This window comes from Athene noctua, chromosome 14, assembly GCF_965140245.1.
Source record: "Athene noctua chromosome 14, bAthNoc1.hap1.1, whole genome shotgun sequence".
Lineage (NCBI taxonomy): Eukaryota > Metazoa > Chordata > Aves > Strigiformes > Strigidae > Athene > Athene noctua.
In genome coordinates this window covers 21362078-21386794 of record NC_134050.1, presented here as the reverse complement: position 1 = coordinate 21386794, position 24717 = coordinate 21362078, and the positions used below count along the sequence as shown (strand labels likewise).

The following is a 24717-nucleotide window of genomic DNA, read 5'->3' as shown; positions in this document are numbered from 1 at the left end:
GCTGGGCATGTGTTCTCCCATTGCTGAGGGGAAAAAAAGAAGAAAAAAAAGAAGGGAGACAAGCCCCCAAGCCTAGCTCCAAACCTCTTACCATGTGTGATTCTCTCCCTCACCCCCCCCAGAGCCACGCGCAGCCCAGACGCCCCTGCGCACCGCGGCCCCAACGTGGAGGAGGAAGGAGATCCCCTTTGACGAGGACATCAGCGACCTGATGGATGCCATGGGACTGGGCAGCAGCCCGGGAAGAGATGGCAAGAAGGCAAAAGAGTAAGGGCAGTGCAGGGGGGCGGGAATAAAGGAGGGGATGGCTTGTGTCTTGAGATGGTGCCACCATGGTGGGTGGGGGATGCTGAGCTTGTGCCTGTGGGTCTGCGCAAGGGGCAGGAGCAGCCTTGTGTGGCAGAGAAGAGCCAGAGCAGGCTGGCAAGGCTGTGTGAGGAGGAAGAGCCCTGCCTCTGGGAGAAACCCATCTGCCGCTGTGTCCCCAGCAGAGAGGAGGTCCGGCCAGCCCGCGCCATGCTGGACGAGTTGCTGGGACGAGGCTCCGCGTCCAGAATCCTGGAAGAGCCCGGCCTGGGAGAGCGCCGGGAGGTCACACAGAAGTACCACCAGAAGCAGCCGGGTGAGCAGAGCCAGGGATGCTGGGATGGGCTGCAGAGGTGGCAGCACTGGCTTGGGCGAGCGAGCTCGATTTCTACTGCCCTTGCAGGGGAAATGCCCTTTGCGCCCTTGCGGCAGCTTGGCAGCCTTTGCACAGGGTCTGTAACTCGGCTGCCTTTGGCCGTGGGCTGAGTTCCAACAAAAGTTTTCCCCAGCCGTGCTGAGGAGACCCCTTGCTGTCCGGTTTCTGGGCACGAGGTTTCCAGCGGTGTTTTCCCGGAGGCAGCAACATCAGTGGGAATTGCAGGGCGGGAGGAGGAGGAGGAGGGCTGGAGCCTTTGCAGCCGGCTGCTCCTCTGGGTGCTGAGTCAAGGCCACTTGTCTGAACAGAGAAGGAAGAGGGTTGGCGCAAGGAGGATTATGTGTTTGGAGCTTACCAGCCCTCAGTGGCCTCCACAGCCAAGGGCCAGCCGGCAAGAAGGCAGCCTGTGAGGTATTGTGCTCTCTGTGTCTGTAGCTCCAGGCACCGGCCACGCTGCCCCTGCAGCGGAGCGGGCAGGGTCCCCGGTGTCCCCTCGCAGGCAGGGATGCAGCTGCTTCTCCTCACAGCAGGTTTTCAGCCGAGAAGAACGGTGAAGTTAAAGCAGAGCCCCTCTCCAAAGCTCCCCCGTTAGCCAGCCAGAGGCCCGTGCAGGGCCGCAGGAATCGAGGTGACTGGCGGGGCTTGAAAGACGAAGACATTCTGGATTTGGAGCTGTCATCTCCACCGAAGGCCAGTCCTGCAGCAGCTGGGCGGCCTGGCCCCGCCAGACAGCTCCCGGCTGGAGAGGAGGCAGCTGCTAAACCTGCCCCAGTGGAGGAGGAGGAGGACTGGCTGAGCGCTGCCTTATCCCGCAAAAAGGCCCAAGCGCAGGCTCAGCCGTCGGAGGCAGCACAGCGGGATCCCTCCGGAGATGCCAGCGCCCCAGGTGCGTTTTGTGTGGTTGTCGAGTTTGGGCAGCAGAATGCAGAGAGGGTCCCCCCCGGCCCTGCAAGAACGACCAGCCACAAAAAGGCCAGAGCCGCAGCATCGCCCTTGTCCATGCGAGCGCTGCCCGGGCTTTGCCCAGCCGTTGCTGGAGGGGGCTGCCAGGCTGCAGGATGCCACCATGCCCGTGTTGTGGCGTGGTGGGGACACGGTGCCGGGGCACACTGAGCTCCACAGTGCTGCCTGTGGGGTTTCAGGGCGCTGCTGGGGACTTGCTCTCTCGGAGAAATGGGTGGGCCTAAGTTCGTGCTGTCCCTTCTCTCTCCCTCTTCCCTCCTGCTGCCCCAACCCTCGTGCCACTAGCGCTGTGTGCTGGCAGACCCCCTCCTGCCCTAGGCTGAGGCTGAGCGCCACTCGAGAGGCCACTGAAAGTGGCTGAGGGGACCCAGCCTCCTCCCTAGTTGATGGAGGAGGAGGAGGAGCTGTGCTTTTCCCCCAGACTTACTCTGCAGAGCGGAGTCCCCACCACTGTGCGTGGGGTGGGGTAGGAATGCGGGTCTGGATGAGCCTATCTGAGCCTCTGTCCCCATCCCCAGCTGCCAGAGTGTAGCAGGACCCTTCTCGCTCTGCCAAGGAGAGCCAGGCCCTCATCCTTGTGGGAGGGAGTGGTTGCCCTTGGCCTGTCTGAATCACAGACTTGTTCCCTTTTCAGTCCCTGCAGCCTTGTTCCCGGGAGAGCAGGAGACACAGGGCCCTGCCCCGCTGGCTCAGGTAGGTGTGCTGGGCCTGTGCCCCCGAGAGGTGCAGGATCGGGGTGGTGATCGTGAGCCCTCCCGTGCCAGCTCAGGGTCACCCAGCCCTGTCTGTGCTCCCTGGGCAGGGGGATGGCTGTGCCCTGCTTTGCATCCCTGGGAGCCTGTGTTGATGCAGGCCAAGGCTTTGGAGAGCCCCGAGATGCCCCGAGTTGTATTTGTGAGGCCAAAGCGTGTGTGCTGTGGCTGCTTTGTAAATCGTGTGCATTGCAGCCCTGCATTGCCTGCGCAGTGTTGAGAGAGCTCCCCAGGCACAGGCCGGGCAGAGCTGCCCACGGGGCACGTGCCTGCCTTTAGGAGCTGATGGCCACAGCACAAAGCCCCGGATGCTGAAGGGCCTGTGTCTTTTATCTGTGTCCCTGCAGGCAGAGTCTCCAGGCCTGGGCTTGCTGCATGAGAGGAAGCTGGGGGCTCCCGCGGCCCAGCTCCACGAGGGCTGTCGGGCAGCGCTGTTCCGTGCCCAGGCCCGCGTAGCAGAGTTGGAGAGCCAGGTGAGCCCCATGGCCTGCTGGATGGGGGAGCAGGAGCCACGCCTGCTCCCAGTGGCATCAGGGGCACAGGCAGAGTGGAGGAAGCTGCCCGTCCAGAGAAGGCTGCGGCCAGCAAGTGCTGCTGTGGGGTCTCTGTCCCTTGGGCGGCACAAGGACCTTCTCCCCGGGTGCCCGGCAGGTGCAGACATTGGAGCTGGCACGGGCTCAGGACAAACTCTTGTTGGAGATCCTCCGGCAGCGGCACCAGGAGGACCTGGATCTCCTCGACAGCACCCACAGGTACCCGCAGGCGAGAGCACGTGCTCCCTTCCTTTGAACGGGCCTTGCCTACAGCCCTGTCCCTCTCCCCGGGGGGGGGAGCGCTGGGGCGCTGCCCAGATCCGTCCCTGGGGCGGGCAGGCCCAGAGCTGTGTGGGTGTGGAGCTGGTGTGGGCAGAGAGGAGCCCCACAGATGAGCCAAGGGCAGGGTTTGCTCTCACCCACCCTGTCCTGTGGGGCAGAAGGAGGAGGAGCTGTTCCCAGGGCCAGCATGTCCCCAGGCAGGGCTCAGGCTGCGGAGAGCCACGTGTTTCCCCGCACCCCCAGCGCCGCCGCTCTGCTCTGAAATCCCCGTGTGAGCTGTGGGTGGAGAGGGCCGACTGCTGCCCTGAAGGTAACACTTCTTCCTACCTGAAGGTAACACTTCTTCCTACCTGAAGGTAACACTTCTTCTTCCTGCGGGCAGGAGCCAGGCGAAGATGTTAGAGGAGACCTGCAGGCAGCGAGAGCAGAGGCTGCGGCAGGAGAAGGAGCAGCTGGTGGCTCAGCTCCAGGGGCAGAGGCAGGAGGCGGAGCGGGAGCGGGCAGAGCTGCTGGCACAGCACTTGGCCGAGCTGGAGCGTCTGCGAGAGCTGCAGAGGTGAGAGTGGCACGAGCAGCGCAGGTGTGGGGCCGGTGCTGCTGGTTGTGGCAGAGGAACTGGGGAGTGGTTTGGGGCCAGGGTGACAGGAGCCTCCACAAGCACTGGGCTGTGGGCAGTTGGTGGCGTTTGGAATGGGGATTTGCTTTGTAGCCGGATAGAGGGAGACGTGGCTGGAGATGTCCTTTCCGAGTGAACGCGCTGTATTGTGCAAGATGCTGAGCCCAGTGTTTTATCTCCCCCAACCCCCTTTTATCCCGGTCAGTGAGTCACTGCTGCCCACACACTGGGGGTCAATGAGAAATCAGTTTCTAGTGGAGAAGCCCGTTCTCTTCCAGCTGTGGTCCGTGCCCAGTGCGGATGCCTGTCGGTGGGTGCCCGGGGACAGAGCCCCGTGCCAGCTCAGCTCCTGGGACCTGGTTCCCAGGCCCTTGACCAAGCCTCGTCCCCACTGCCTGTCCTGGGGAGCCCCAGTTTGTAACAGCCCGTGGTGGGCTCCTTGCCCGTGTCCTGCAGGGTGTCTGTGCAGGAGCTGCGCAGAGAGCACGAGCAGCAGCTCCAGCAGCTGAAGTGTCTGAAGGACCAGGAGGTTGAGGCGGTGACCAGCGCCACTTCGCACACCAGGTACCGATGGCTGCCATTGTGTCCCTGCGTTGGTCCCTGGCCGCGGTGTTCCCTGTGCTCCAGGGAAGCAGCCTTGGACCGTGGCACCAGAGGCCACCCCCTCTCCCAGGCCCTGCCTCCAGGGACGCTGAGCTCTGCTGATGCAGGAATACTGCTCTGCTCTGCCCCAGAAGGGTTCGGGGCAGGGCTGCCCGGCCCTTGGCCCACCACACGTCCCCCTCTCCATCGTGGGGAGATGAGGTGTGTCCCCCCGGGGTGACCCTCCCCTCGCTGCTCTCTGCAGGACTCTGAACGGTGTCGTGGATCAGATGGAGAAATTCTGCGGCACCCTCCGTGATGTTTTACGGAAGGTGGAGGCCACACAGCAGACGACCTCCCAGGAGCTGGCCATGGGGACACAGAAGCAGGAGAAGTGTCTCCAGGGTATGTCTGCCATTCCTCTGCGCCAAAATGGCCACGGGGTCCCCGCCGGGGCTGGGGACACCCATGAAATGGGGAGAAGGTGCTCCGAGTCAGGCTGAGGCCTGGATCCAAGGCTGGCAGAGCCTTGCCTGCCTCGGTCACTGGGCTTCTCAGGGTCTTTCCTTTCCAACATGGTGTCCTGGGGGATGTGCCGAAGGTGCTGAGCACAAGCGCGTGCAGTTCTTCTGTGAATACGGGGTAGACAGAGTGGGACTTCCCTCTTCGTGCTGCTCACGGCCCCGCTGCTGCCTCTCCCCAGAGCTCCAGGACAGCCTGTGTCAGCAGCAGAGGGAGGCGGAGGAGGATGGGTGCCGGTTCCGGGAGATGGTGGCTAAACTGGAGGCCAGGCTGGATGAGCAGACTCGGCTGCTGGAGGTGAGCCCGCCCTGTGCCCTCTGCCCAGCTCAGCCCTCCTGTCTGGGGATGGGCCGTGGGTCTTGCCCACTGGCGGTCCCTGGGCTGGAGCCTGCGAGTGGCATCTGTGTCTCCTCTGTGTCTGAACCCAGGAGCACCAGAGGTTGCTGGCGGAGCGCTCCAAAGTGGAATCGCTGGAGGAGGCGCAACAAGCGATGACCCGGCAGCTCTTGGAGCGAGTGGAGCTGGAGAAGGCGAAGGTGAGGTGGGGCGGAGATTTCCAGGTGCTTTTCTCAGGTCCTGTGAGTCTGAGCGGGGCTGCGCTGCGGCGTGTGGTAGAGGAAAGAGCTGGGTGCTGGGCTGCAGCGTCCTTCCTCTGCCTCCTCAATCCCACACCCAGTTGTGTGGCGAATCGCCCTCAGATCCAGCCTCTGGCACACGGGTGCGAGAGGCTGCCGTGTGCGTGCACGGTGCTGCAGCTTCTGGAGGAGCGTGGGGCCAGAGCTTTCCGCGCAGGGTTCCTGCCAGGCGCCGGGGGCTTGAAGCAACCTCTGGGTGTTGGCCGAGGTTCAGTGGCAGAGGTGGGTTTAAAGGAGAAAAACGTTCCAGCAACTGGGACTTAGTGCTTTCTCTCTTCCTCTCTGGCGACGTCTCCAGAGCGCGTTGCTGCAGGAGCGGCTGGCGGTGACGCGGCAGCACGCGGGGGAGCTGCAGAAGCTGGCGGCCGAGCGGGCTGAATTTGACGCCCAGCAGCAGCCACTGAGCAAGGAGCAGGCCACGGCCCGAGCGCTGCCCGTGGCCTCCCAGGGAGAGGGCCCCGAGAGGAGCCTGGCCAAGGTACCGCAGCAGAGCCCCTGCCCATGGCCTCCAGCACCCGCTTGGCAGGCTGCCGGGTGGGTCCTGCCTACAGGGGAGTCGTCGAGTTGTTGGAGGCAGAGACATCGCTTGGGGTGGTGAGAATGAGGCTGTTCCGGGAAGAGCCCGAGGCCGGGGGGTGAGGGTGCTGCTGGAGTAGCTAGTGGAGTTGCTCTGCGCCCCAGAGGGGCACACACGAGAAGCTCATCCGGGGCAGATGTTTCCCGTCTCTTGGAAAGACACGAGAGAGCATCCAGGACGGATCAGGTCATGCGCTGGTTTCCCCTGTGCCCATCCTAGGAGTGGGCCAAGGTGAAGATGTGGGCCCACACGCTGAGAGCCCAGGAGGAGCAGCTGGCGAGGGAGAAGGAGCTGCAGGACAAGCTCTGCCAGGAGCTGAAGGCAGAGAGGGAGAATGTGAGCGAGGCTGCACTGCGCATCCGGCTGCAGGAGGAGGAGATGAGAAGAATGACCAAGGTAAGCGGAGCGTCTGCGCTGCCGTTGCCAGCTGCGCACGGGCTGGCAGCAAAGCTGGGCTTCCACTGCCCTCCCAGAGCAGGGAGGGAAAGCCTGTCCTGGAAGGGGAAGGAGGGGACGCCTGAAGGAGTCCTGCTGGGCCCAGGGCAGCGAGGGTCCCTGTCCCCAGCCTCCCCAGCCGCTCTGCCTTGCAGCTCTCCTCCCAGAAGTACGAGGAAGGGCAGCGGGCCCTGCAGGAGGCACTCAGGGCCGAGTCGCAGGACCAGTCCAGGCTGCAGGCCCTGCAGTGGCAGTTGGAGCAGTTCAGGCAGCAGGAAGAGTGTCTGCACCAGGCAAGTACCCCCTCGGCTTCCCTTCTGGGCCTGGGGCCGCCGTGCCAAGGGCCCGAACCTTTGCCGACATCTTCTCTCTCTCCCTTTCTCCCCGGGACGGGGCAGGGTCGGCTGAGCATGGCTAAGCAGATGAGCCGACTTGAGCAGCTGCGCCAGGAGGTGTCCAACCGCCCCACGATGGTGCGGCCCGCAAGGCAGGACTCGAGTGCCCCTCTGACAGGCTCCTCCAGTGTGCCGGGTAAGGCTCCGTGCTTGCTGCTGGTGGGGAGGGACGTATTGTACTCCCCTTCTTGGGAGGCTTGGGCTGCTCCTGGGGGCTGTTTTAGTTCCCCTGCGTATCAGCCTCAGACGGGAGGAGTTGGCCTCCTCGTCTTGTGAAGGAGCTCAGCGAAGCTCTGAGCCAGGGCAGTGCCAGGAGAGGGCAGAGGGGCCAGGAAGGGAGAGGCTGGTGGTGGGTTAAAGCCCGTTTGCCCTGGGAGCGCGGGGAGGACCCTGCTGCAGGGACCCGCAGGCAGCACCCGAAGGGATGCTGTGTTGTCTCCATCTGCGGATCCTCTGATGGTGGCAGCACCACACAATCAGGCTTCTGTTCCATAGGGAGCCTGGGAGGTGTCGAGGCGCTCCAGGCCGCTCTCGAGAAACTCGTGGCCACTGCCAGCTCTGCCGAGCTCAGTGCCACGGTGGCGATGATGAAGTTCCGGGTCCTGCAGGTGAGGTGGTGGGCGACTGGGGTGGGAAGGGGCTTCAAACGTGCTGGGTGGGAGCAGGGCTGGGTGAAACCTGATTTGAGCCTGGTGGGAGACAGCCCAGGCTGTGGCTAAGATCATTACTGAGCTGTGGGGCTGGGCGGGCTTGTAGAAGACCCGGGCACCTAGAGGAGGGATGGCAGAAGCAAGGACGGGTGGCTCCTCACAGCTGGTCTCAGGCTGATGGACAAGGTCCTCGGCACTGTGGGGTCGCACTTGTCCTCGCAGTGTCCCTGGCTGGGAGGAGCCAGCTGGCCTCTGGCTTCAGGATGTCCCTGTCCTCTCCCGTCGGCCCCCCGATTCCCTGCTGGGTCCTTCCCCAGGCGGGGCTGCTCTTTGAGGCTTCCGCTGTGGGTCTTGCTCAGAGCGTGAGGTTGTGGGCTCGGGGCGGGGGGAGCCCCCACACCCCAGGGGGTGCCACGGGTGGTACCTGCCCACTGCTGACTGCAGGAGGGAGGGTTTGGGATGCTTCCCTCCCTCCCTCCTGAGTGACAGCCAGGACTGTCAGCCCCCTTCTGTGGCACCCTCTGATACCTCTTCCATCCATCCCTCTCTTTTCTCTTCCCTTCCCCTTTGCCCCCTTCCCCTCTCAGAACCGCGCTTACTTAGACGAGGAGCAGCTCTTCCTGGAGTCCCTGAAGAAAGCGCCCTACAACACCGCTTCTGTGCGAGGCTGAAGTGGTGACGCCCCTTGGGTTCCCTTCCAGGACACTCCAAAGTTAGTTTCATTGCCACATTAATTAATCGGTTGTTCGCTGTGCCAGGTTGTCCGCTATTTCATCGTCAGCACAATCCCAGACCTTTTCTTTATGTTCCAGGGTGTTCCACTTCTTTTCTAGGGTTTGGAGATCAAAGTCTATCCTTGATGAATTTCTCGTCACTAGTGCAGGTTGTCTTGACCATGCTTCAAAGTCCCACTTGCCTGAGCTTCCCACCCTCATACTTGTTCCCGTGGGGGCGGTACCTGTAGCCACTGGCATGATCCTTCACCACGGCTACGAGCAGATGTGAAGTGGCCTGTGTCAAGAGCCGCAGTTTGTTTGGCCTCCATTTCTCTTGCCAGTCAGAGAGGGACCTGCGGCTGTTGGCTGCCAGCCGCCGAGGAAAGTGGCTGAACGGGAGCTCCTGGATGCCGCTGAACGTGTGCGGCTCCTCCACAGCCAGGGAGTTTGCTTTGCTCAGACAGACCTGTGTTTGGTCTAGAGATGCACAGAGCAAGAACAAATAGTAATTCATAGTCTCTCTGTGTAAGAGACTCAGAGCCTCTCTTTTTCTCCTTTATAGAACAGCAGCCTTTTCAATACAAAGCAGCAGCAGCCCGAACCTGAGATGGCACAAGTCCAAACTGAGATAGAAGATATTACTAATGCAGCAAGAGATGCTGAAAAAGAGCAAAGGCGGCAATCACAGATGTGAGAATGTTAATGTGTTCTTCTCTTTGGATTTCCAGGGCTTCCCAGCTCCATTGCTGCAGAGTTAATGTAAATAGTGTTGCCACAAGTTGGACAAAGAAACACTCTGTGGGCCTGGTTGAAGAGGCTACATGTTGGAGGAGGATTAGAGCAACACAGAACTTTGCTGCAGTTGCATGAGTTATTGGGGCTGTTGTCATAATGAACTAAACCCCCATCGCTTTCATCGCTGTTGCATGAAAATGTAAAACAGAATAAAATCCTCTGGTGCTGTAACCAGTAGTGTCTAATGTATTTAAATATACTTCTATTTTCAAAATCCTATTTCAGAATGTTTCAAATGGAATTGTGAGTTTCCATTCAAAATTGGTGCTATATCCTCCTGTGCAAGGCCAGTGAAGCTGAGCCAGGCACTAGGGCTGTTGTATTGTGGAAGCCAACCTGCTACTGCTTTGGGATGCACGGGATCAGAGCAAAATCTTCACACTTAAAAACATTATTTGAAGTTAAGATAGAAGGAAAACTTCTCCACTTGCTCATGAAAACTAAAGAAAGACTAGATCATTTGTATTCTGTTTGAAGAAGAGAGGGCATTACGGTGAATTATGTGCGTGTGCATCTAAATTTTCTAATGCCCTTTTTTTTCTTCTCACATTTTTCAATTTAGACTTTCTCGGGTATTTTGTTCCCAAAGCACTTTGTTGGATTTTATATTATTTGTAAGTGATGTCACTCAATATTTCACCAAAACGCTTCATTTGATCACGTAGGAAGGAAACGTTTGAGAGCAAAATAAGACAAATCTAGGATCTAAATAGATTGTTTTAAATTATGTTCTGCCTTGTGCTACTGTCCATCTGGGCTCGTGTGGCAATACCAGGGCCTGCAGTAAGACACAGCACCCAGCCTCCATCACCCTCCACGTGTGCTGTGGGGAGAAGCCTTTCAGCTGTGCCATGCCCTGCTCCTAAGCTTCGTCGATAAAGTGCAGATGAAAATCAAATCCTAGAACCGGCTGAGGCCAACTGGAGGAGTTTCCCTGAGGCCAGAGGCTGGGTTCTGCCCTTGGGCCACAACGCCCCCCAGCAGCGCTACAGGCCTGGGGAGGAGCGGCTGGAGAGCTGCCGGTCAGAGAGGGACCTGGGGGGTGATAATGAGCCAGCAGCGTGCCCAGGGGGCCAAGAAGGCCGATGGCATCCTGGCTTGTGTCAGCACCGGCGGGGCCAGCGGGGCCAGGGAAGGGATCTGAGCCCTGGGCTCGGCACTGGGGAGGCCGCCCCTCGCTGAGGGGGAAGCGCGGGGGACACAAGATGGCGGCGGCGGCGCTTCGCTGCGGGCGGCCGGGGCTGTGCTGGCGGCTGCCGGCGGCCGCGCCGAGGGGCCGGGCCGCGCCGCCCGCGCCCGGCAGCCGCCCGCTGTCCCGTCTGCCGCCGGGAAGCGGCCCCAGGCCGGGCGGGCAGAGGAGGGTGAGTGAAGGAGGGAGGGAGGGAGCGAGCCGCGTCCTTCCTCGGCGGCGGAGCCGGGCGCGACGGGCCGCGCCGTCCCCCCCTTTCAGTCACTGAACAGCTTCTCCGCGGCTGCTGGTGTCGTGGCGGTCGTTGGCGGCCACCGTCGTGCTGTGCGGGGGGCTGCTGGCCGCCACGAAGAAGGTGAAACGGCGGAAGGAGGAGGGTGAGTGCGGCGGGGAGGGACTGGACCCGGCCCGCCGCGGGGAGGCCGCGCTGCCGCGGCGGGGCCCGGCCTGGGCTGCCGGCGTGCGGCCAGGCGGGAGAAGCCTCCGCAGGGTTGTAGTTTGCATTCAGATGATGTACTTTGTGCGTTCGGATGTCTTTTATCTACTCGGGCACCCCACTGCATCACGGTGTGCTTTACACAGTGCTGCTCTGTGCCTACGTGTATAGATGTGCCACAGAAAATTTTCAGAAAGTCAAAAAAACCTTCAAGGTTGAGCGTTCTCAAATTTTTAAAGGCACGTTCGCGGTTGGAGTGGTTGGGTTTTTGTCACGCACGCTGCAGCCAGTCGATGCAGCACACGGGGGCTTTCTGCTGGTTTCACTCAGGGTACTGTGTGTGCCCATTTTACTCTCCTGCAGGAGCTGCCCATGGGTTTCATTTTCATGTTTTTAGTGTTTCCAATCAGAACTGCTACAGCTTCTGCGATATGGTCGGTTTGCAAAGGATGATTAGTCTTCTGTTTCATACCAAGCCAGGTACCTGGCTTTCTCCTTGTTGTCTTTTTTTCTAAAAAAATAAAAATACTATCAGATGATAGTGAACGAGATTATTATGTTTCAAAGGAGTTTAGTGATGCGTACAGTTTTGACTAAAATGGAGTGCTTTTTGCAAGTCTTGTCCACATGGAGCTTCTGCACAACGGGTGTTGGTAGATCTTGACATTTCAGCATCCCGGGCTGTGACTTGGAGAGGTTTCCTGAATCTCAGCTGCTTCAGAAGCTTCTCTTTGGAAGCAGCGTGGGTTGTGGCATGGATGTGTTTGATCCCCTCTTGGTTTTTTGTAGACCTGGAGAAGGAACGGAACCGAGGCATTGGGAAACCACTTCCAGGAGGTCCCTTCTCACTCATTAACCATGAGGGACAGCCCAAGACCAGCAAGGACTGCATCGGCCAGTGGGTGCTGATCTACTTTGGCTTCCCACACTGCCCTGACATCTGTCCTGATGACCTGGAGAAGATGATTGAAGTGGTAGATGAAATTGGTATGGGAATTTGGTTGGAATAGTGGTGCTTTTTATGGGAGCTTCAGGTTTGTTGTGGTAAAATACCTCAAACAATAATAACTGATGGGTTTTTTTTAAAAAAAAGCTTGCCTGGTGCTCAGTAGTTGAATTAATTGGTAGGTGACACTGACATCCGTCCATCTGCCCGTCACTAGGATCTGGCATGTAGAGAACGACAGTACTGATCTTTCTGCAACAGGGGCCTTGTAATAAAACGTGATGGTGACAGGTTACAGGGAACGGTGCCACTGCATTGGAGTTTTGCCAAGAAGTGGTTGTGGGGTGTGTTAAGGTTTTTTCCTTTCTTTTATTCATGTTGAGAACAACTCTCTGCAAGAGTCCCTTCTGAGAGTGTGCTGTGGAACAGAGGCTGGGGGAAGGCTGTGTGATAGAGGTGGTTTTCTCAGCCTGCAGGCCCTGAAGAGTTACAGAGCAGGGGTAATAGTAACGAGGGAGGTGGGAGGGTGGGCTAATAGGAAGAACATAGAGTGAAAGCTGTGGCTGGAACGTGAGGGGAAGAGCCTGAACTGTGTCTTCACCCTCCCACTCCACCATCACAAGGGTACGTTCGTTGTCTTGAAATGATAAATGCATCATGTATTTTCTGCATCAGAGCCCATTTGTCATCTCCGAAGCAGGGCAGGGTCTCCAGCTGAGAGGCTGGAAGTGTAGCTGCAGCCAGCCCAAGCACAGACCGGTGGCTTTCACAGCATTTGCTTCATTCACAAATCACATAAATTAAGATGCACAAAATGGCCTTAGGGTGGACTTGGATTGATGTTATGATAGTTTGGCTGTGAGCTTGTTTAAAGGGAGGTGACGAACGATTTTTAGTTCTCTAAGAAAAACAATAATTGTTACTGTCACAGATAGAATTCCATCTTTGCCTAACCTGACCCCACCCTTCATCACCCTTGATCCTGAGAGGGACAATGAAGAAGCCATTGCCAGATATGTTAAAGGTATTACTCTTTTCTTCCTTGATGTCTTATAGCATGTAATACAGAGCACTGAAAAGGAGGCTCTTGATGGGATTCTTTTCACTAAAACGTGTACATCTCTTCTTTCTATCTAGAATTTTCTCCAAAGCTGATTGGATTGACTGGTACCAAGGCACAGATTGACCAAGTGGCCAAAGCTTACCGTGCGTATTACAGTGAAGGTCCCAAAGATGAAGACAGTGATTACATAGTAAGTAAATGTAGAGCCTTTGCCTAATGAAGGACTTTGGATAAGAGCAACGTCTAGACGTTAAAGTCAGAAGACAGCTGTTGCAGTCTGTGCTGAAGTCTTGCATGATAGAACCCTGTTGCACTGATGTGTTGAGCTCTGTTTTAGAGGTCTCAGTCGGGATCGAGATGCCTTCTTACAAGCTTAGAACCTCACTGAAACCTGTTTTAAAAATGTGGAATCCCAGGCCTGCCTACAGAATAGCATACGAGCTAGCAAGCCTGGCAGTAGTTTGAACTTTTTTCTGTCATGTACTGTTTTTGTCCATCTGTTTTTCCTCTGTGCTCCAAAGTAAAAACAGAACTGGGAAATTAAGGCAATAGGAAGAGAGAGAAATGAGAGGCAAATCAGGTCACGATTCCTTCCCTGCCAAACCTACCAAGGAGCGGGGTCATCTTGGCAAGAGACTTGGGTGATGCAAAGCCTGCCTGCAGATACCGTGGAGATCTTCCTCCTGTGTCAAATGACCTCGAAGAGAAGGGATGTTAATGCTAAATTGTTAGCATAAAATATGTGGAGTAATAGCGTGAAAGGGGAAACGGAGGTTTAAGTGAGGCTAAACTGGGCAGTCAGAATCTTATCCTCTGGCAGTGAATAGGACTGGTTATAGGGCTCAGAGCTGCTGCCAAGGCCTTTCTGACTTGCCACATCCTGAGCAGACTGGAGGAGTAAAGGAGGTACAAGTGATACAGCAAGTGAGGATACGTGTTGTCTGATCTTTTGGTTTTTTTCTTCATTACAAGAACTAAGTGCATCAGGGAAGACTAAAAACAGGTTCAAAAGTGAACAGGTGATGATGGTTCTTGTTGCAGTGGCCATGTGAGAAGTGGCATCCCTCCTATGGATGCCCATGACAGAAGTTTGTGGGAGTCCACAGGGACACCTGTTAGTCTTTGGAAAAAGCAGTGTGTTGAGGATTACAAAATGCACAGAGATCTTTGCCTAGTTCGGGAAGCCTGTGGGCTAAAAGTGTTTGGAAACTGGGAACAGAGGAAGATAGGATATTTTGGTTTTATACTCCTCTTTAAAGCAACCGTTTCTGGCCACTGTTTGAGGTAGGATGCTGAGGAAGATCCGTTTTGGTCTAGTCCAGTATTGTCTGTTATTAATCTGTTTTGAAAAACACCTGACTGCAGCGAATAAGTTATGCACGTGGAACAAAAAAGCGGTGCGTAGAAAGAGCGAGAGCAGCAGCAGATGATCTCGGTAAAGAGAAGGTGGAATCGCACTGGTGATATGCATTGCTCTACATTACTGAAAGGGGTATGAATTGAGAGACCAAGAACCTGTTTTGGCTTAAAGCGGCAAGTCAGCAGCTACAGAAGTCTGTGTCTAAGATACTGTATTTGAGTGGAGGAGAGAAGCTTGCTGGAGAAATTCAACACCAGTTTAAATCCATCTAGCATCAATCTGAAATCAATCTAAAAGTACTACTTAAAATCAGATTTCTAAAAGGGAGCTGGTGGAAATGCAAGACTGTGTTACAGGAACAGGATTGGCAAAGGATACCCGCTCAGGAGCGGGGAAAAACATCAGTAGAATCTGACGCTGTGTCAGTGAACTGAAGTTGATGAGAGATGATGGAAGGAGGCTGGAAAAGCTGAAGGAGTGCTGCTCCTGAGGGAGTAAACCACGCCTGGATTCTGGCAAACCACATGTGGGTTCTGCATGGCCATGAAGGGAAAGTACAGGGGCTCAGCCATGGAAAATAACTCTGTAGATGACGGCAGCTTCAAGGGAGGCTGGGGAGAGAAACCGAACTGCAGAATGTGACTAGAGGTGTAAGGAAGTAGGAGAAGGGGTTCAGGATCCAGGGAGAATACTGCTGGTCTGTGCTAGGGTTGTGAGTCTGAGAAGGGAAGGGCAGCAGGGAAGACAGGCCCGGGAATTGGGAGCAGGAGAGCAGCCTGGGAGCCCCAGCCGTGGTACCAAGGAGGAAGAGTATACTTGCACCTCTCAGGATTTGTCGTAGGCTCTTGGTTTCGAGAGGCTGTGAGCTCTGTGTTCGAGGCAGGAAGGCCAGAGGACACAGATGTCTGAAACAAGATGGAAAGAGGATACCAGCAACAGACCTGGGAGGGAGAGCTTGAGCCTGGGTTTGTGCCTGCCTGAGACTTACCCAGGTAATTACTGCTCTGTCAGTAGGAGGTGGGGAAGAGGAAGAGGTCCACTACAGCATTAAACTTCACTGCTTGTTTTGATTTCAAAAGAGCACTGAGATGACCATTTGGAAATTATAATTTCTAAACATCTGAATTTTTCAAGTAATACTTGAATGTTACTAGTTCCTATTCAATAATCTCAATTTTATATTTCTCAACACCAGGATATCCAATTTACTTGTTTTATTCTGTGGTTTACACGATTGCATTGACACTCAAATGGGGATCTTATACAGTGGGAACAGTGCAGGCTTCAGACACACCTTGAGAAACAGTGGTCTTCTGCATTGCACAAACTGCACTCCATCCTGACTGTATCTAATCTTCCGTGGGCTGGGGAGTTAATCAGGTAGCCTGCTCAGAGCATTTTTTTTTTTTTATAGTTTCCAGTTGAAGGCTCTAAATTGTGATTCAGCTTCCTTAAAATGTCTCTTACAACTTGATTTTGTGATCTTATCTTGAAAATCGTAGAATCATCTAGGTTGGAAACTAGAGTAAAATATTTGGGTTAAACCTGCTTCAATAACATTTTGAGAAGCATTATTTCAGTGGCAGAAGTGCCATTAATTGTATGCATCCTTTTAGCTTGTGGAAATGTTTATGTGATTTCTTTTTTTTTTAACTTCAAACACAGTTGTACTCTCAGTGCATAAGTACATTTCGGTTCTTTTTCTCCAGTGGCAGTGAGACGATGTAGGCACTTGAGCGATCACAGATTCATGGCCTCCATTTTCAGTACTTTGTCTCTTTGCTCATAAAGATGTTGTCACAGTTAGATGCAGACAGTACTTGCAGTGGCATTTTAAATAAATTTACAGTGGAGTTAATCATGACTTTGAACCTTTTTTAAGGTTCTTTCAGTTCAGACAGTAGAGGGAGCCCCTTCCCAGCACGTGTAATTCCCTCTGCACCAGGTCCTCGATGTGCAACTCCGGTATCCCAGTGATGCTCTCGGTCCCATTGTTTGCACTGACAGTGAACTCGATTTAATGAATTACCTCTTTTTATATTGGATTTACATCATTTTAGCAGCAGGAGCTTGAAGACCTTGTGGGGGCCATGGAGCATCATGAGAAGTAGAGGGGAATTGGGAAAAGTGAGGGGGAAAGACTACGAGCCTGCAAGTTTGCCCCAGCCTTGTGTGTGCTGCAGGAAGGGTGCCTGCAGCTTAGGGAAGACTTGTCTGATTAAAGTATTCCTTCTCACATTCTGAGTATGCAGTTCGTTTTCTCTGTTTATTTTCCTGAGTAAAACAGGGAGAGATCGCTGAGGTGATGCTGAGGTTTTCCTTATCTTGCTTTAGCTGCTTGGTGAGAAGTCTTGTCAGACAGCTGAACCAAAGGCTGAGTGGGACACTGTGCTGCTGACTAGAGATGAGCAGGATGTTGCAGTATTTAAAGGGTGGCTACAAAGAAGATGGACACTCCCATTTTACAAAGGGTGACATGGAAAAGCTGAGGGATAACGGGTAGAAGTTACTCCTGGGGAGATTCCAAGTGGACCCGAGGAAAATTTTTCACAAAGCGAACAATCAGCTGTTGGAATAATCTCCCCAGGGAAGTGATGGGTTCCCTAACGTTGGACACTTAGATTTGGTTGGATGGGGTGCTGGGCCATCTTGTCTAGACTGGGCTTTTGCCAGGAAAGGTTGGACTAGATGATCCTGAGGTCCCTCTCAGCCTGATATTCTGTGATTCTGTGATCTCCTTTATCAAGCCACAATGTGCTTTCTTGCAGGTGGATCACACAATAATAATGTACCTCCTGGGGCCAGATGGTGACTTTGTGGACTATTACGGCCAGAATAAGAGGAGCGCTTGAGATTTCTGCTTCTGTTGCTGCACACATGAGAAAGTACAGATCCTAAAACACAAATTCTTCAAAGATTGATGTGAACATCACCTGCGGGTTTGGCTGTAATTGGGCGTTGGGTTAAAGCAGAAGCATAAAGTGTAACATCCTGTCACCACATGCTTCCTTTCTTCCAGATGAGAAAGGCAACCATACTTCTGCAAAATACCATTATCAAGAATCTCTGTAGAGCCTTCCTGATGGATATTATGTGCAGCAGTGGGTAGGCTACAGAATGAAATTCGGGACTTCTCAGAAACATTGTTGGCAGCAAAAAAGGCTTTTCATTTGAGAAGAATGTGTGTATCACTGGTAAAATTAATTGGTGTCTCTTGGCAAGACATCAGCGAAGGACAGTCACTGCAGGAGGAGGATTACTTGATGAAAAGTCATGTGGACCATGGCATTCTCAGAGGACCTCTGCCTTCTTTTTTTTGTCTGCACTGTTTTGCCTTCTGGGAGGGGCAGTTACAATATTATAAGCAGGAGAGCCTTAAGAGGACTTCTTCATCAAGTCTGAGAAGGTGGAGAGCACTGAAAGTGTCAGCAGCTTCCACACATAGGACCAGCCCTGTAGTGTGCCTGATCTCTTCCTCATTTGAATACGGAAATGAAATGCTGTTTTTCTTGGTGATTTTTCCAGGTGAATTCTGTTAACTTAATAAGGAAGTGAATAATGGATTGCGAATAGATTTTTCTTCCGGTCTAAATAATTTCATGCGTAGTTGGGCCTGGTTGTGCTATGGTGAGTAGTGGAGTGGAGTGGATAAAGGGGGTCTGTGGCCATGCATAGGGCTGTCGGATAAATTCTATGCAGTGCAGCATTTGAAAACAAAGATTGCTTTGTATAAGCAATATATATTTTTCTTTTTCCTTAGTTAGGATTGACCAGTATATCATCAGAACTTTGTATACTGGTCAAGCTTCATCTTCCTGCTCTCTCTCTTTCTAAAAAGCAGTGTGTGTGTAGAGTAGTGCAAACCACAAGCTGAATGTGCATTTTTAAGGTGGCTGAACCCCAGAGAATGGCCCACAGGAGACAAAACAGAAAAGCTCTTGGTGCAAGTCCCGGAGTGTTTCAGACTAAATGCAAGTGTTCCTGCACTGGTGTTCTTCTGAGTGTGGGGGTTGGAAGAGAATGTTCCTGTCTGAGGGACGGTGCAATGTCTGTGGGAAACTTCCTTATTTCCCAAATCCTGAAAAACAGTAAACTTAACCTGCTTCAGAGCGGTTACGATGAAGCAGTGCGTAGGTCCCCATCAGCTGCCCTGCACTGCTACGGTGACCTCCGGGGCGTATCAGGAAGGTTACTGTGAGTATGTCTAAGACTGCACTCTTCTGATAAAGCTCTTTGAAGGAAGACAGTACCAGTTTACAGTGGGGATTCTAAAAAGTGTCTGAGTAGAATTAAACTCAGGAGCTGAAAAGGAAGTCAGGTGGTTTTTTTTTCCTCGTTGTGCTGGCTGGCTTGATTGCAGTAGGCAATAGGAGTGGCTTTGAAAGGAAATTTCATGCTTTAAGTCCTCTGTTCGAGGCTGTGTCAGATCCAAGGTGTTATCAATAATATTGGTGTCTGTGATAACTGGCACCCTGGCAATACCGGTTTTATTTTCATGGAGTGGTTGCAAGTGTCAGCACTGTTTCTAAAGAGCCTTTCCTTTCTTGTTATTCTTCCCCACAATCCTGGAGGTAATTTATTTCTTTACAGAGCTGACTTTTGGCACCTGTTAGCTCTGCATTTCTTTGGGTGGCTGTGCACCAGTTTTTTGCCACAAGACAGGCCATGGCTTGACCTGCCGGTGATAGTCCTGTGGGAAGCTGGACTGGAAACCTTTGGAGCCCCCTTTGCAACCAGCATTTCAGTGTTTCTAGGAAACTTATCTTGCCAGGACTCTCTGAGCCTCCCTGCTCCAGATCAGTGTGTGTGCCCTTTTCTCATCGTGACCTCTACCAGGTGGCCTGGTTTTGGCTGGGATGGAGTTAATTTTCTTGAGCTGGGAGGGGGCACAGCCAGAGTGCTGGGCTCGGGTTGGCTGTTGGAGTAGTCCATCTGCTGTGACATTATTCTTGGGATCAGAAGGAGACGGGTTCTGGTTGGGGGTGGTGGGGGGGGTGTATCGTCCTTTTGTCGGGATCGCTGCCGAGGTCGGGCTGGGTGTTGGTTGGTGGGGGGTGAGCGATCACACTGTGCATTACCTGTTGGTACTGCCTGTTACTGTTTTGCTGCCATCACTAAACTGTTTTTATTTCAACCTACAAGTTTTTCCTTTTTGTCCCTCCCCTGTTTTCCTGGGCGAGGGACAGGCTGCGTGGTGTCTGGCTGCCGGCTGAGTTCCAACCAGGACATCACCTCTTTTGGAACTTCTGATGCAGTTGTTTGAGGGTGACTTGTGCAATAGAGTGCCTTAGGACAGAGAAGGTGGTAAATTACATTTATCCAGTCCTGTGATATAAGCCACATGGAAATACCACCTCTGTATCAGTGTCAGCGTCCCAACACTCTGGCCATTCGCTAGGGTCAGTCTGTAGTGGACAAATGCATGTTAACTGGTAATGAACAGAAATGAGCAGTGAGAACTGCTAGTGGGGACAGTGTTTAGAAGTGCAGTCCCGTCCAGCTTTTTCTAAAGCCATCTCTTGTGCTGTAAGTCCCCAAGTTCTTCTTTACCTTACTTGCATTGGGGAAATACTTTTTTTCCTTTTTGAAAAAGCCAGAAATAATCTGAATATTTTTTCCTAGGGGGCGGGGTTGTGGGGGAGTTGTGCTGGCTGTCTCGCTGCTTCTTCTGTATTAGAGAGTCTGTTCCTCCCTGTTCTGTATTTCTTGCAAATCCTGGTGTAGAAGACCTGGTGGGAATGTGACTAAGAAATGGAGCGGCTGATCTGTGAGGATACTTGCCTCTTTGAAGTCTATTTGTGCTCCCCTTGGTTACTTCCAAGAGCTTAAGATACCCTGTGGAGAAAAGCTTAATTTTAATACTGTAATTTGAATCTTTCAGGACTGAGAAGACGTAATACACGTTTTTCAGCCATTTCCTGTCTTCCAAGAGGAATGGGAAGGAGCTGGTATTTCAAAGCTGAAAATGCAGCAGGTTTATCATGGGCCTAAGGGAGAGTGTATTTCTTTAAACCCCATTTTACTTAAGTGACCACTGAGCAGAGGAGAGGTTCGAAATTGGTGTCTGCAGTAGCCTCTGCAAGGAAGAGGGCTTGGCCTGGGGGCTTGTCTGTTCTGGCCTGGGTAGGGTCTGTGTCAGCAGCAGTCACAGAATGCAGCGTTGCATATTGTGCTGCGCCAGCGCGCATCCTCCCGGGACTGAGGCCTCCCTTTGTGTGTGGGGTCTCTTGCTGCCCTTCCCTTTTTCACAGGGGAGCATGTGCAAAAAGCATGGCAGTTTCCTTGAGTCTTCCCCTGAATCCCTGTGCTGGTGGTGTTTTGCATGCAATGGAAGCTCTGTGCTTCTGTATGCCTTCTACAGGGGCATGTACACACTCTGCGGCAGGAGGTGGTTTAAAGGGAGGGGGTTTAACTGATGTAAAGGAGGTGCTTGTGCAAAAATGTCATGAGAGGGCCTAGGCAGATGGGTTCCTTGCCACAGTGATCTTCAGTAGGTTCTGGTCAGTTGTTACTGGCAGCAGGAAAGAAATAGTGAAAAATCAACTCCTGTTCGTGAGGGATTCCTGGAGAACAGTAAACTGCTGTTAAACACCTACTACTCACCTCTCGTGTCTGGGCAACAAAAACTGGCTCTAATGAAGTCAGTCATACCACAGATGCCCCCTTTTTTCCATTGTCTGACTCCACATTTCATCCCTCATACCTTTTAACATACATCGGTCTCTGGACAAAACTGGTTTTCATAGGTGACACCTTCAGATCTGTATTTCTTTATTTGACTATCCAGGAGTTGTTTGTAGCTGTGGAGTCTCCAGGGCCAAGTCTCTGCCCTGTCTCGTCATCCTGTGGCTTTACTTCTCTACACAGCCTCCTTTGTTTGTGCTTGTCAAGGTTTCTGCTGTCACATCAGGCTTGTATTTCTTTATATTGCATCAGTATGTTAGTGACAAATCCCTTACTCTGCACAGAGTACAGTCTGTGTAAAACTAGGCTTGTATGAAGTAATCGTAAGTAAAAATACACCAAATTAGCCAGAACCACCTGCTTAGAAGAAAATACTGGTATTACAGTTAAGCCGAGTTAAAACAAAGTAGAAGTCGGTAGAAATTTGGATGAGGCAAGCCTGCCAAATCTCTGTCCCAGGGCTTTGCAAACTCAGTACAAAGCGTGTGGGCTGCAGCCTGTCAAGGATCACCCAATCTGCATTTATTTCCCTAAAGCAAATTTGCAGCTGACTCCTGCTGCAGAGACAAATGTAAGATTTCTGTCTTCTCCCAGATGTTTTGTCGTAAGCGTCATGTCCTTTAACTTGTTTTTCTGTGTCCTGAAAGGCAGAGCCACTGATACAGGAAGCTTGTGGCTGAATGGGGGGCCTCTGGGAAGGGCACAGAAAGATACTGGATGGAGGGACCAGCGCGGGGACCGTGTCACAGTATTCAAGCATGTGTCTTGCCTCTGAGTAGTGGGAGCAGCTGATGTCCTGCTTTTCTGCCTCCAAATTGATCCTACTCATCTCTTTTCCATTGGCCTTTTCCAGGAGGGAAACTTTCTTTGGAAGTGAGGGGTTTTTTTAATGGATTGTATCGTTTTGTTCGTTTTCTTAAAAAACCCCCTGTTGTTTAGGCTTTCACCACCCTGCCTTGGTGACAGCAAGGAGCACAGCTCTGATCCCTGCATGTTTAGGAGGAACAAGGGCTGTGCTGAATGCTCACCAGGAGGAGGCAGAGCTGTTCAGGGGGTGGATATGTAGTGGGGGAAAGGGAATACGCTGGGGTAGGGCTTGGAGACCCTTTGTCAGTAGAGCAAACTCCGCCTGTACTCCTTGTACCCAAACCCCCTGTAGCCCAGTGTGCAGTGCCCAGCCCACAAAGAGGGAGCTCAGGTCTGGCGGGGGAGTTTTATTACAGGGCTCCATGCCCGTGGCTGTGCTGAGCACTGGGCCGGGGCCGAGGAGTGCCTGGCTCCCTAAGTGGGTCTCCCCTGTGGAAACTTTACTGGGCTACGGGTTTCACTTGGGAAATTTGTGGAGTCTGGTGCCGTGAGGGTGAACTTCTGTTACCTCGGGCAAACGGGGACTCTTGGATACCCTGTGGGCAGATGGACGATACACAGAGCCCAATCCACAGCACTGCTGTGTGAGCCCCCACCACACCCAGCTCCAGCCTACTTGTCCTGTAAAATACCAGGCAGAAAGTAGCATCTCTTCAGAGTGGCTGGCACCTCTAATACCGACTGCAGAGCTGATGCCATCCCCGGCTGGGGACTAGTGACAGAGTGTCTTGAGGAATGAGGAACAGCTCTGTTGGTTTACCCAAGGAAGGCAGCACAGCGTGTGCTGTGTGAGTAGCCCATGGAGGAGCTGAACTAGTAAGTCATTCTTAAGCCACCTGGGTGAAGCTGGCTGCTTTAGGAATGTTCTCGCCACCAGCATGGGCAGAGCCAGGGACTGAAGAGGTGCAGAGATCGCGGCTTTAAATGTGTGCAAAGCCTGGTGTTGCGTATGCAGCCCAGATCATGGAATAACTCAGATGGGAAGGAACTTTGGAGGTGTGTCCTCCAACTTGCTGCTCAGAGCAGGGGCAGACTGGGTTGCTCAAGGTTTTAAACAGCTAAGGCTTGAAAACCTCTAAGGATGGAGGCTGCACAACCTCTTTAAATGGGTGAAAACATGTTTTCCGCTAGAGCAAATCTTTTTCTTTCTCTCCAGCTTGGATTTCTCATTTTAACTCCTTTCACCGTGCAGCAGGGTGAAGAGCCTGACTCCACCTTCCTGATAACCTCCTCATAGGTATTGGAAGGCTGCTGTTAGCTCCTTCTGCAGCCTCCTTCCCAGGCTGAACAAGCCCTCTTCCCTCAGCCTCTGCCCATGTTGTGTGTGATGGCTGGCTCCAGACCCCTGACCGTCTTGACCTCAGATTCTTCCTTCCTGGCTGCTCCCTGGCCAGTCACCTCCCAGCACGTGTTTTTGCAAGGGCATTTTCCTTACTGGCTGCAGGACTTTGCATTAGTCCTTGTTGAACTTCAGGTCCCTGTCAGCCCATCCTTCCAGCCTGTCTGGGTCCCTCAGGATGGCAGCTCTGACCTAGAGGGTATCAGCTGCTCCCCTTCCTACACTGCCATCTTCAAACTTCGTAAGCGAGTGTGTTGTTGCCTCTGCCAGGTCATTGATAAAGGTGTCAAACAGGAAAACTCCCAGGACTGACCCATGGATGTGACCCGCTAACAACTGTCCTCTGAGTCTTACTGCCCAGCCAGGTTCTTCACCCATCTAGTTGCCCACCCATCCAGACCATAAACTCCTAGCTTGGACGCAAGAATATTGTGGCAGACAGTTTTGGGAGCTGAGGCTGAGCAGCATCCACTGCTCTCCCCACACCCGTGGATCTGGTCATTTTATCATAGAAAACAATCAGGATGGTCAGATGTGATTCACCTGTTAGTAAATCAACACTGACTGTTCCCAGTCACCTTCTTTTTTATGTGCCCAGTATTGTGCTCCAAACACGTTTCTGTGGGATTTTTCCCTCTTTGTTACATTTTTTTATTTTGCCCTTAAAAAAGAAACCTGTCAGGAAAGCAAGCCTTTATCTTGGCTGATGTGGGAGCTAGACTGGGCATCAGTCCACAGTCATCAGGGCAAAATCCAAATCGTGTTTTATTTTTCCATACTGTCATGTGTACTGCCAGTGTGAAAATACTCCGTGTGCCTGCCATGACAGCCACAAGGGCTCAGTCCAAATCCAGTTTTGATCTTCAGGAGAATTGACCTGGATCAAATGGCCTGTGATATGAGAGTTTATCTGCTCCCCAGCTCTGAAACCACATGCACTGCAGCTGACGAGCTTGCTTGTGCCTAGAGCAGGTGAGTGCAGCAGAGAGGACATGGCTCCCAGGCAGGGCCTTGTCCTCAGTGTTCATTTCAAAGAAGCTTGTTTTGACCAGGAGCTGCTCTGCTCCTCCCTTGTATTCGGCTTGAGCTTTGCCCCAGCATGGGGCCAGGGGCTTTTGGAGTGGATCTCCTGCTCCAGGCCATGCCTTGTGCTTGGGCGGTGAGGACTGCCTGGGTCGTGCGTGTGTGTTCACACAGGGCTGTGCCTGCAGTCCTGTGGTGTGTCTGAATGATGGTAGTGTCTTTAATCGCTCATGACTGTCCCTAACCAGAGCAGCCTGCTGTGCCCTGGAGGGACTCTCAGGACAATTCCAGTGCAGGTATTTCCCGGAGTACTGGATTTACCTGCTGCCTTCAAATAAACTCCCCATCTGATGGAGTACCTCACACAAGGTGGGGAAAACAGACATTTCTGCTGTCTGGAAACAAGGTACAGTGTCCTGGTAGGCTCTAGATCCACAGACATCAGTTGTCTTCCCCGACCACTCATATTCAGCAAAGACTTCCTGATGGTGCCAGCTGGGCCCCTGTGCTTCCAGGGCTTGATGAGTCTTGACAAGGAGTTTGCTGGCTGTGGGGTGCTCCTGTGTTGCTGGCTGGGCAGTCACTGGCCACGCTCCACTCAGCACAGGTTTGTACCAGCACCTTCTCTGAGACAGAGACGGCCTCAGGAGCACTCCCAAGACACTCCAAAGCACA

The 24717-nt window shown here is 53.3% G+C and overlaps 2 protein-coding genes and 1 pseudogene across 2 annotated transcripts; all 3 read left to right on the top strand.

Moving 5' to 3' along the window:
- Positions 1–21: 21 nt before the first annotated feature.
- Positions 22–1795, top strand: LOC141966238 (fas-binding factor 1 homolog). Its single transcript, XM_074918667.1, has 4 exons — positions 22–267; positions 492–622; positions 991–1093; positions 1210–1795. Exons 1-4 carry the CDS (start codon positions 212–214, stop codon positions 1793–1795), a joined length of 876 nt encoding a protein of 291 aa, XP_074774768.1. The 5' UTR covers positions 22–211.
- A 322-nt stretch (positions 1796–2117) lies between these two features.
- Positions 2118–9240, top strand: LOC141966237 (fas-binding factor 1 homolog). Its single transcript, XM_074918666.1, has 15 exons — positions 2118–2123; positions 2745–2870; positions 3049–3149; positions 3595–3768; positions 4285–4392; positions 4676–4815; positions 5114–5229; positions 5361–5468; positions 5866–6045; positions 6364–6540; positions 6735–6872; positions 6978–7110; positions 7470–7582; positions 8212–8336; positions 9069–9240. The coding sequence occupies exons 1-14, from the start codon at positions 2118–2120 to the stop codon at positions 8293–8295; spliced, it is 1704 nt and encodes a 567-aa protein (XP_074774767.1). The 3' UTR covers positions 8296–8336; positions 9069–9240.
- A 1100-nt stretch (positions 9241–10340) lies between these two features.
- Positions 10341–17272, top strand: LOC141966236 (protein SCO1 homolog, mitochondrial-like; annotated as a pseudogene).
- The last annotated feature ends 7445 nt before the right edge of the window (positions 17273–24717 follow it).

Bases quoted from the DNA above. Each gene is read 5' to 3' on its own strand.
- LOC141966238 (XM_074918667.1), top strand. From the start codon at position 212: ATGGATGCCATGGGACTGGGCAGCAGCCCGGGAAGAGATGGCAAGAAG. The intron at 268-491 runs GTAAGGGCAGTG...TGTCCCCAGCAG, and splicing joins GATGGCAAGAAGGCAAAAGA to AGAGGAGGTCCGGCCAGCCC. The intron at 1,094-1,209 runs GTATTGTGCTCT...TTCTCCTCACAG, and splicing joins GCAAGAAGGCAGCCTGTGAG to CAGGTTTTCAGCCGAGAAGA.
- LOC141966237 (XM_074918666.1), top strand. The intron at 3,769-4,284 runs GTGAGAGTGGCA...CGTGTCCTGCAG, and splicing joins CGTCTGCGAGAGCTGCAGAG to GGTGTCTGTGCAGGAGCTGC. The intron at 5,230-5,360 runs GTGAGCCCGCCC...GTCTGAACCCAG, and splicing joins AGCAGACTCGGCTGCTGGAG to GAGCACCAGAGGTTGCTGGC.